The sequence below is a fragment of the Triturus cristatus genome, chromosome 7, assembly GCF_964204655.1.
Source record: "Triturus cristatus chromosome 7, aTriCri1.1, whole genome shotgun sequence".
NCBI classification, from domain to species: domain Eukaryota; kingdom Metazoa; phylum Chordata; class Amphibia; order Caudata; family Salamandridae; genus Triturus; species Triturus cristatus.
In genome coordinates this window covers 706,461,504-706,473,348 of record NC_140590.1, presented here as the reverse complement: position 1 = coordinate 706,473,348, position 11,845 = coordinate 706,461,504, and the positions used below count along the sequence as shown (strand labels likewise).

The window sequence follows — 11,845 nt, the reverse complement described above, 5'->3', positions numbered from 1 at the left end:
GGGAAAAGCTTCTATTATGCGTGTGTAATCTTATTCAATTTTATAACTTTGTGTTAAACTTGTTACTCACAATTTCCTGAAATTACACCACAGAAAGATGGAGTGCTTTAGCGCGGGAACAATGCAAACGACCAGAATAGGAGTGGTTGTTGTTCGCAGCACTTGAGTGTGTTTTTTGCCCTATTTTGAGCGCAAAATATGTCTTGACATCCAACATGAATGTGAGGACGTATTTCACACCTACTTTTAGTTGTAAATATCAATTTAGCATTTTGCAAATTTTCGCAGAATAGTTACAGAATTGTGTGTAGTTACCTAAAATCACATTCAGTCAAGTTCAGTAATTTCTTGATGTAACCCAACTCCAGCCGCGGTCTGTGCAGGTAACAGCGGTGGGGTGGTGGGACCGGGTAAGGGGGGATTTCGAGGGACGATGCAGAGGGACAATTAAATAAATAATTAATTTTCCCTCGACATCGTCCCTCGCAATCCCCCCTTTCCCGGCCCCACCGCTGTTACCAGCACAGACCGTGGCTGCCCAATTTATAGTTCTTACCCCTGTGCAAGCAGTGTTTCTTAATATTCAGGTCTACTTACTATGAGTACTATGGTCTTAGGTGGCAAAACGGAAGGCTGGGCCGCATTTGAGGTTTTTGCACTGGGTGGGGAGCATCACTGTACAGATGTTTAGTGATCCTTGCACGAGCTCACTACATTGCTAAAAAACATTAAGCACCATATTCCAGGTGTGGACAATGAAACCCACAGCAATACCAATCCAGAACGGTGTTAGAAACCACATTGCGTGCAAAATCCGACTTGAAATCCTTTTACCCTAACAGTGTCTGATAATGGTCACCCAAATGTTATGGTCTCCTAAACTTTAGCAACTAGTATGGGAAGTCCCCAATATGCATAGCACATTATCATAGAAATGCACTGTGACACACCTGAATATTAACACCCAGGACATAGCTTGAGGGTGTGTGTTTGGGGTGTTACATCCCCAAGTACATGTATTCTTTAGTAAATAGTTGGGTACAAGGGCTCTCAGTTGGATATGTTGTTGTGTCTGTTGGATTTCACCAGGGTTTTTACATACACACACATAATCTCCATCTTTCTGTGCTTTGTTTTGAAGATCTTAATTTTTTTTAGTTATTTTACAAAATACTGTTTTTAATTACCCTTGACAATCCGCACTCCTCCACCTTTCCACCACCTGTCACGCGCTGCTTCTCATCTATTGTGTAATACCATGATATCCTCGCACGATTGTTGGAAAATCTGAAGATTACATCCAGCCCTGGTACAGGTACACCCCTGTTAGCACCTCTAATCGAGGGCCTCGATGCGGCAGCACAGTCAATGTGGCAAATCCGCTGCCGTCCAGCAGAAATGAATCAGCGATGCCCAACTCTTTGTTCAAATCCAAAACATTCCCATTGGCAAGCGGCTCAAAGGCATCACACATTGAGTTCATAACAAAGAGTGTAATAATATAGCGCCACGAGGCAATAGCATCATATCACTGAGGCTTTGTCACAGGAACCTCCTAGTAAAACCTAGAAATGTTGCACGGACAGACTCATAATAATGCCCATTCCCCGATCCCATCTCAAGTAGCAGATCACTGTTGAAAAATGGCCGCCTCCTCCTATAGCCACCTTTGTGAATGTTACCAACAAATAAGGAGGTAGCAGTGTCCGTTATGGCTGTTCTTGCTTAGTCATGAACTAACAAGCTATTAAAATCAGTGCCACAGCTCAGCAATATATATATATATATATTTAGAAACAAAGCAATGCAAAGTCCAAATGATTCTACAGGTATGTAGGTTGGCAGACTGGTTCATGGTACCTACGACTATGGCACACTGACATGCGGGTGGGGGGAGGGAATATTTGTGTTTGGGGAATGTTGGGGGGCAAAGCATTGATAGTTGGAAGTGGTCTGCACTGTACTATGCACTGGAGAATATTACTAGGAGAAGACCAATGATATGCTGGTCATTGCAGATGGCTATTGTACTTGAATTATGCAATAAAAATTGTTTTTGCAAAAAAAAAAAAAAAAGAATTTAGGTTGGCAGACTGGGAGGATGTGGTAAATTGTACATTTTGCACACAGAAGCATGTTTAGCCACCTTTACATCTCCTTAAATACCTCTGTGAGTTAAACCGTTATGTATGGCTTTTCCACTAACAGATTCTGTCCCGTGTCGCTTATCAATTTATCATTGATCCAATCACAGACACGCTTGGGAGGTCTCTGATCCTTAAGTTAATGCCCCCTTTACCCTGCCGTGCAAATAGTTCCTCAGTACACTGTTGTAAGCTGTTCTAGTAAATAATACATTGAAAAGGTGTCCAAATAACAAAACCCATCAAAATTCCTGTTCAATGCCATAACTGTTCTTCATCACCTAAAACTGCCTTGATAATGGATTTTTGAAGATAGGTTCTTAATTCAATTGTTTTCCACCACAAGCTCTGGCATTTCTGTATGCATCAACCACCTTGAATCCTGATTTGTGTTGAGTAAGAATGTATCTGTAACTCTCACTAGCATGTCCACATTAGTGGCACCTCTGATTTCCTCTCACCACTTAGAGATGTGGTTGCTCAGTCACAGTACCACGGCTGTCCCTATGATTCTTCCCAAGGGAACTACTGTGACACTGCCGCCTCTTCCTACACTGTCATTATAATATTCTGGAAGCCTCCTGAAGCTATTCTGATAACCAGAGATCAGCCACTCTCTGCTCTTCATTAACTGCAGGATGCCTATGGTGTGCTTCCTCTTCTAGAGGGCAGTGCCATCGGGCAGGTGCAGTGGCTTTAGTGTGGATTCAGAGAAGCTCCCACAGTGAGACGTCTTGCCTGAGCTGGTGCTGTATCGCTTGTGGAAGCCCAGCACCTCCTGAACCATAGCTCGGAAGCGTTTGCTGACAAAGCAATACAGAAAGAAGTTGAAAGCTGTGTTCAGCAACGCCAGCATGTTAGCAATGTCCATGGCCAGGTGAGTCTTCCAGTCCTTATTGACAGGTGACACATACATATGGTAAATGATGACAAATGTACGTGGGGCCCAGAGAACAGCGAAGACAGTGGTGATAGCTAAGAGGATTGCTGTGGTCTTGCCCAGGCGGAGCCGCTGCCCACTGGAGTCTTTCTTCCGTTTCAGTTTCCATATGATGACAGAGTTGATAATGAGGAATGTTGTGCATGGAATGAAGTAAATGGTGAAGCAGTGCACCCATTTCAAGATCCTGTCCAGCATGCTGGGAGGACGAAAATCACGCCAGACATCTGACCACCAGTAAAAGGGGATGCCAGTTACGAAGGCCACAATGAAGACAGTAGCCACAATCTTGCGGGTGCGCTCTGGGTAGGAGAGCATGCGATATTGGAGAGGGTGGCACAGGGCCAGATAGCGATCTATTGTCAGCACCACGGTTATCCAAATGGAGGCGTGATTGGCAGCAAACTCAAGGATGCTGACGGTGTGGATGAAGGCGTTGGGAACTTCACGGTGCAGAATGGCAGTCTGGAGGATGAAGCCCACAAAGACGATGAAGACCTGGGTGAGGATGTCGGATGTGGTGAGGGCCAGAAGGTAGTAGTAGGAGGATTTCTTAGTTTTGATGGCAAGCCGAGAGAGAGCAATCGCTGTCAGGATGTTAACTAGAAAGAGAATGAGACGAGAAAGGCATTGTTAAGTTTAATGGAATAAAGCCATAATAGATCATTTCTTGTGTTATGATTCATAATATAACCATGCAGTGAAAGTAGCACACATTACAGAGTTGTTCAGAGAGTACGGTCTTCAAAGAACTTTGCCAAATTCCTGAGAAATATGTGATACGCCATGCAAAGTTACCTTCCAAAATGGTTTGGTCATTGTTTTATTAATGATTGGTGGACAACGTTAAATGCATCAAGGCAATCAAGAAGGCATGAAATGGTGTAATAGTACCAAACCTTTATGGATTGTGGGGTCATGGTTCAGTAACAGCTTTAAGGGCCGACCAGAGAGTTTGCCCGTACAAACTCACAAAGAACATAATTATCAAAGGCAAACTCCCAATACTGGTTCACAAAATCAAAAATGAAATGGTGGGATTGTGTATTTGGCAAACAGAATTTGCTCACATTGAATTCTGCCAATATGGTGGAACTTTAATATACACCAAATACAGGGCCGGCGTTAGTGCTAGTGGCACCCAGTGTGACAATCATTTTTGGTGCCCACCCACCATCACTTCCTCCTCGGATTCTCTCACTACACCCGGAAAAATGTGCCCCTCATCTCTCCAATCATAAGTTATTGCTAAAACAACAGCGCACCCCTGAGGTCAGCGCCCCCCTTCAAAGGTTAGTGCTCAGTGCATCTGCACCGGTCGCACTGACCTAAAGCCGTCCCTGACCAAATATTCCAAAAGAATAAATGGTAGGTAAAGATTCAAGTGCTTCAGGATATTGACTGTAAACCCATGTTAAAGCATCACCGTCACAAACATTCATGGGGCAGCTTGCTTTCCTAAAAATCATTTCATAAGATTCATATCCAATATTTCAGGACACAGCCTTTAGATCTCAAACTGTTACACATTTGCCTGCTTATAATAAACCAAATCTGCAAATACAAATACAAATATATGTATTCACCCTCAATGTATGTAAGTCATACTCATCAGATACCCCATAGAGAGTTTCTCAATAAACCAATATTAATTTCTCTAGCTCTTCTTTCCAACACAACTGAGCCAATTTAATATTTTCCACCACCATCCTATTCATTCTTCCCACTGAGCCATTCACTTTTGGATTCTAGCATGCTGTACATTGATGCTCCACCAAATATCCTTTATCTCTTTCGACGTTTTATAACTCTATCCATTTTGAAGAGTAATGAATCTACTCTAAGGGCCCAAATGGTCCTACGACCCTGTTACATCTAAAACTACATCTTGTTATGTCTTTCCTTTCATTGTCATTTGTTCCTATAGTATATTGCAGGCCTTTAACACTCATGGCAAACAACTTTTCACAAACTTCCATAACAGCTTTTCCTTCCATGGTCAATCCTTCACCCTCACATGTTATCCTTACAACCTTTCATTTCGATCCCTTAGGTGGCATCAATATCCTCTGCCTTTTTACTGCTAAATCACTTGTTGAAAGTTCAACCCTATGTAGCATTCCCGCGATAAACCTGCTGGCGTTTAACATCCCACGTCTTGTGTATAGCATTTCTTTCATTCCAGGCAACTCACAAGTTTCTTCTGAAAAATGCAAAATTAATTTTTCTCATTCTCGTTTCATATATTTTTATTTGGCGAATTTTGCCATAAAAAGTGCCACAATACAGTATACAATTAAAAGGCCAGTTATACAAACAGCACAACCATAAAACTGTATAAAATGCAATAAAATCTTGGTCAAAAGTACCGTGGATGAATGCTGCTCTATAAAAGAGGTCTCAATTCAACACCAAGTAGGAAAAGAGTCACACATTCATATATACATTTCTCCGTCCGTACCTACGATCTTCCAGAGTTCAAGAATATTCACAAGTCATATATTAAAATCATTTTTGTATCCCATACCCATTTCAAATTGTATTGCCAGTTCTTTCATCAGCTTCTGTATTGCAATTACAATTCTTCCTATTGCACATGACACATTAAAAAAACTCATATTTATCAATAAGCTAAGTGCTTGTTCCCTACTTTCAATTTTATAGGCAATAAAAAGGGGTTTTAAAAATACTTTCCGTTCTTCTAGGAGCCACAGACAATCCATTAAAATATGTGAGCCACTACATTTTACTTGTAATCCACATGTGCACAGACCCTGTTCATTCTTCATTGCAGATGTTATCTTCCGATCAGCGTTACATGGGTTCAGGCTAACTCTAAATTTCAATTGTGTATTTCTAAGCTTCGGGTTAGGCATGGCCTTGATATAGGGGAAAATATAATAAACAAAATTAATTTTGCACTGTGCTCAATTAAGTCAGACAATGACTGTCATTGTCTGTTAATGTCAGCTGACTTGACTTCCAACATTGCCTCAACCAGCGGTTTCCTAGATATAAATTCCTTGCAGAATATTGTAGGTGCAAAGTACAAAACCAACAGTTCCCTTAGCTTACATTTAAACGCCGTAACTATCAACACGTAGTCTTCAGTGTTCTCAAGAATGTATGCGAAATTCATCAAGTTTCTGCTCAGTCTTTGAAAACATCATGGTGGAAGCAGGCTAGGTCTTTTGGAATTACATATACACTGCCAGCTAGATCCATTGGAAAGTTGCCTATGTCAAGAAAGCATGTGGCCTGGACTCTAATGGTCACCCAGTAGGAATGAATGCTGCTTTGTCGGTCAGCAACTGCAGATGGCACTGGTGTAGATGCTAGGAGTGCCGTCTTTAATAATCCATTCCTTGGCTCCAATATCTGGATGCACAAATAAGGTGCTTTCTATCAAAGGGGGAAGAATGAGCTTATTTTGTGGGCATAATTCTTTCAGGAAATGTGAGGTGCGCACTCGGATGTGGTTCATGTATTTGGTATTTTCAATTGACCTTGCACAGTTTTTAGGATGTGGTGGGATGAACATTTAGTTTTGACTTATTGCAATCAGATGCCGACGATTCTGTTCTGAGGCTGGTGTGATATAAGCTGCTAGCTCGCTGCTTGCAAAAGTGACCTGATGACGATAGTACCCATATAAACTGCAACCCATCCACCCATGTTCAAACTGCACGCGCAGTTATCTTTGCGGCAATTGTGCTACTGAAAGCAGTCGTGCTGCCTACGATCTTGCAAAGTTTCACAGTAAAGGCAACCTGCAACCAAACGCCCCTCCAAATGGAAAAGCATCTTCCTCCGCCACCTCCCAGTATCTAAATACAGCAAACTTCCCTATGGATTTAAACTGTCCACTACCCCTCACCTGCTTTTCTCAGTGAAATTGACATCTCCATATTTAAAACTGGAAATTTCCTCATACAAGCCTCTGAATCCCACCTCACCATCTTTGAGCACCATTTCAATACCCTGTCATACCAACTATCCAAACCTTTTCCTAACCCCTCAACTACCCAACCTCCTGACACGCTTGTGCTCACCCCCTTCCCCCGACTATATCAATCCCTCCCCTAGACCTCCCAACTGCTAATGCAGTTTCCTAAAACACGACATCCAACAACCCAACCTCTCTAGCAACCCTCCCTCCCCCGGCATCTCAACTTCACACTCTGTCCCCCAAACTCACGCTCTCTCCTACGACCGACTCCTTCCAACCCCCAACTCTACACCGAACGTCGCTCCTTCCGCCCGCCCCCGCCTCCTGGAATTCCCTAAAGTTCCCCTCCCGGCCCAAATTTCTCCCTCTCTGAACTATATTCCCCCCTACACCCACTGTCATCTCTCCCCACTCCCCTCACGTCCTCTTAGCACTTCAACCCATTTCTCCTGACTCTATCAATGTCCTATCCCTCCCCTCAGCCTTCCCTTCATCCAACAGCCTGAACACTCCTCTTACCCCCCTCCTGGCCTCTCACCCTTCCGCACTTCAGATTTCCTCCCCTAACCAATACAGAACACACCCTATCCCCCCTCTTTCTCAAACGCTTTCCCCTTCCTTCTTTTAACCCAGACACTGTCCAACATCGAACATAATCTCTCAACCCTGACAGTTGAACTCTCACGCCTGAGAAAAGATTTCAACTCCCTCAACTCCAGATCCCCCATCAATCGCTCTAATTCCCCCGATTCTGGCTTATAACGCACCTCTAATCCTAAACCTTGGAGTACTAAACCCCTCTGTTGCCATTCTCATAGGCCTCTCCGCGCTTCGAGTTATCTTTCCTTCACTGACCTCCTTGACCTCTGCAACTCTTACCTTACAAAGCCCTCGATTAATGTTCCTCCCCCTCCTCACTCCAGCATTCCCGTTATTCTGGGGACTAGTAGAGTCCCCTCTTCTCCTCTCTCCCCCAGACCCCACCCCAACTTACCTTCATCCATTCGCACTCTTCCCCTAAAGACACTCCTAAACCCCTCTCCTGCATGCTTGTGAACTGCCGCTCAGCTGTCCGACATGCTATCGAAATTTCTGAAACTATCCTAAGCGAATCTATTGACATCGCCTTCCTCACGGAAACCTGGCTCAACGACCACTCAACATCCAGCCTTGACTTACTCTCACCCCCTGGCTACTCTATCATCTGAAAGGACAGAACCGAGAGAATAACGGGTGGATTAGCTATAATCTTCAAAAACGAGCTTCAACTCTCCCTTGTTAAGAACTGCTCAGCCTTCGAATACCTTGAAGCCGAACTTAAGCTTCATGGTTCTCCCCCAATTCGACTACATAATATATACCACCCTCCAGGTGATCCTCTTACCTTCACGGAGGAACTATTCTACCTTCTTACTCAATCCTCACTTTCTAACTCAAAAAATCTCTTCCTAGGAGATTTTAACCTCCACTGGAATGAGACCGATGATCCCACAGTAAACCTCCTCACTAATATTCTAGAGATCAGTGACCCCAAACAACTCTGTCATTCTCCAACTCACACCAAAGGGGCCACTCTTGATGCCATCATTGCCAACAATGACTTGGCCTCCCTTTCCAACATCATCCCCATAGACTGGTCCGACCATCACCTTATTCTGTTCTCAATTGCTACCACGGCTCCACCCCGCCCCCCATCAAAAACATACATCCCAGGAAATGGACCAGAAATCTTAATCATATCCTCCCCGGTGAACTGGAGTCTAAACTCCAAGCACAACTTCTTCTCACCCCTCTCTCCCAGCATGTTAACGAGCTCACCGAACATTTTAATAAAACTGTCTTTGATGTCTTAGACCAAATTGCTCCGTCTAAACTTAAAACTCAAAGAAATATTCCATCCAAATAGTGGTTCAATTCAAATCTCAACAACGAAAGACGCACACTTAGACTAACTGAAAGAACATGGAGACAACACCCTTCTCCCGACCGTCTTGCCCTCCTCAGATCCGCTAGATCCACTTACAAGAAACACATTTTCACAGAAAAAGCTTCGTTCTTTCGCACAAAACTTGACTGTGTGAATAATAACACCCTTCTCCCGACCGTCTTGCCCTCCTCAGATCCGCTAGATCCACTTACAAGAAACACATTTTCACAGAAAAAGCTTCCTTCTTTCGCACACAACTTGACCGTGTGAAAAATAGACCCAGAGAGCTGTTCAACATAGTTTGAAACCAAACATCTTCGGCACCTCCGAAATTGACGGCCTCAACTGAAAGAAGCGAAGAAATTGCAAACTTCTTCTCAGAGAAAATCGCCAAAATAGATCAATCCTTCCTTGTAACTCCTAAATCACCCTCCTCACTAACTCTCCCCCCTGATTCCTTCTCTCACCTATTTTCCACTACCCCTCCGGACAGCAGCCCGGACACCAGCCTTTCAAACTCCCAGCTTAAAAACAATGCCTCCTGGCATAATTACCACCCCGTAACTGAGCTTGAAGTCTCTAACATCATTTCCAAATTCAAACCGCCCTCTCACACCAAGGACTCCTTCCCTTATAACCTTGTCTATGAGCAGCTAAAGCACATCATTGCCCCAACTCTTCCCTTACCACGGGATGTGTCCCAGTCTCCCTCCAGCTCAGACAAATCACTCCCGTTCTTAAAAATCCCAATGCCGACCCAAACGACCTGAACAATCTCCGCCCTATCTCCAACCTCCCCCTGCTTTCCAACGCCCTTGAAAATATGCCCTGCTCCAACTGGACAAACACATTAAAACCTTTAACCTACTGGACTCCTTACAATCCGGTTTCCGAAAAGGCTGCTGTACAGAAACTGCCATGCTAAATATAGTTGATGATATCCACCACTCTCTCATTAATGGCAAGACCTGTCTACTTATTCTGCTCGACCTCTCAGCCATGTTTGACACAGTTAACCATCCTGCCTTACTTAACGTGCTCAAAGTTCGCTTTGGCATCAATGGTCCCGTCCTCAAATGGTTCTCCTCCTACCTCCAACATAGAACACAACAAATCAAAATCTACAACTGCCTCTCTAACCCCCACGCCTGTCTCACTAGGTGTCCCCCAGGGATCTATTTTCTCTCCCTTTCTCTTCAACCTTTTTGTGGAACCCCTGACCCTCATTCTTAAACAAGCTGGAATTGACTACCACCTCTATGCTGATGACACCCAACTTTACCACAATATTAAATCCCATGCTGATGTTCTGCATCTTAACAACACCCTGTCTCAGATCCAATCCTGGTTCCACTCCAATCATCTTAAACTCAACCCTAAAAAAACTGAAATCATTCTCTTCACTCCAAAAAACAATCCTCTACTTATCCAAACATGGATCTCTGACCTTAACGCCCCCAACTGTCCCCTCTCCTTATCCAACTCTGTAAAATCTCTTGGTATCACCATTGACAATTGCCTAAATCTTAATGTCCACATAAAAAACTCACCCAAAGGAGCACTCTTCACTCTCCGCCATCTTAAGAAAATTAAACCCTTCATTCCAGCTGACGACTTTAAATTGGTTATCCAATCTCTAGTCCTCTCGAAAATTGACTATGGTAACGCTATCCTCTCTGGAACTCCTAAGATTCACCTAGCCCCACTCAAATCTGTGCTCAACCTTGCGGCCAGGCTAATCTCCGACTACTAACGTTTTGACCACATCTCCCCAGCCCTTAAAGTCCTTAAATGGCTTCCCATCGAAGGCAGATCCTCCTACAAGATTGCATGCATTACACACAAATCCCTTCATCAAAATGCCCCACTCTATCTCACTAATAAACTTAACAAAGCGGGCTGCTCCTGACCACTGAGAAGCACCAACGCTCTCCTCCTGGTGCCTCCTCTGTTAAAAAAGACTACCACACAATCTCGCTCTTTCTCCGGAAATGCTCCTAACATCTGGAATGCCCTTCCCAAAGACCTTCGTTGTAACCCCACCTACATCAGCTTTAAGAAAGACCTAAAACTGAACCTGCTCAACAAATATTGGGGTCCATAATCCTTTCACTCCTCACTTGTTCTACCCTCTCCCTCCCCCTACTTTACCCTCTCCGCCCTCGCCTTTTCTTACCCTCCCCCTCCATACTCCCTCCCCTTAGTTCGCACCTCCCCTTCCTTTATCCATTCTTCACTCCACTATCCTCGCCCAACCACCTACTACCCTCCTATCATTGAGCCTACCTCCATCTTGTGTCTCTGTACAAAATGTGACTACCTGTATCTATCTCATTTATGTAGATAGCTCTGTCTTGCCTGTATCCATGTCATTTTTGTAGATAGCTCTGTCTTGCCTCTCTGCCATATGTAAATTGTATTTATTGTATTTGCTCTTTTTTACTCTAACCTGTTTGAATTCGACGTTATGTACAATTTGTGCTACTCCTGTACTATACCCTTAATCATGTAACGCGCTCTGATACCCCGGGGTCTAGCCAGCGCTATATAAATCCTTTAAAATAAATAGACCAGCTGATTTATATAGGTGCCTACTCACAAAGGCATATTTTGTCATAAAAATGAATTTTAACAACATTTACCTCTTTTCAATCTGCAAAAAATTCACAAAGTGATTCTTTGTAGATGTGAACCCATTTTACAGAGGCAAATCTTTCTACCACTAGAACAAAGATCTCTGCAGCCATAAACTCCATTCAAGGAGTTAGAAGTAGGCATTCCACAGCCTGGTTTACTTTGGTTAGTTTAGGGATGCCTACAAACAAGCCGCTTGGGCATTCTCAAACTCTGATCCATGATCTTTCCATGTTGGAAAGTATAGTAAG

The 11,845-nt window shown here is 43.6% G+C and overlaps 1 protein-coding gene across 1 annotated transcript in view; it reads right to left on the bottom strand.

Moving 5' to 3' along the window:
- Nucleotides 1-990: 990 nt before the first annotated feature.
- GPR142 (G protein-coupled receptor 142) overlaps nucleotides 991-11,845 on the bottom strand; it is a 249,018-nt gene continuing 238,163 nt past the window's right edge. The window contains exon 3 of the mRNA XM_085614421.1: nucleotides 991-3,686. Coding sequence (XP_085470547.1) covers nucleotides 2,806-3,686 — 881 coding nt within the window. The 3' untranslated portion in view covers nucleotides 991-2,805. The remainder of the gene's footprint in view (nucleotides 3,687-11,845) is intronic.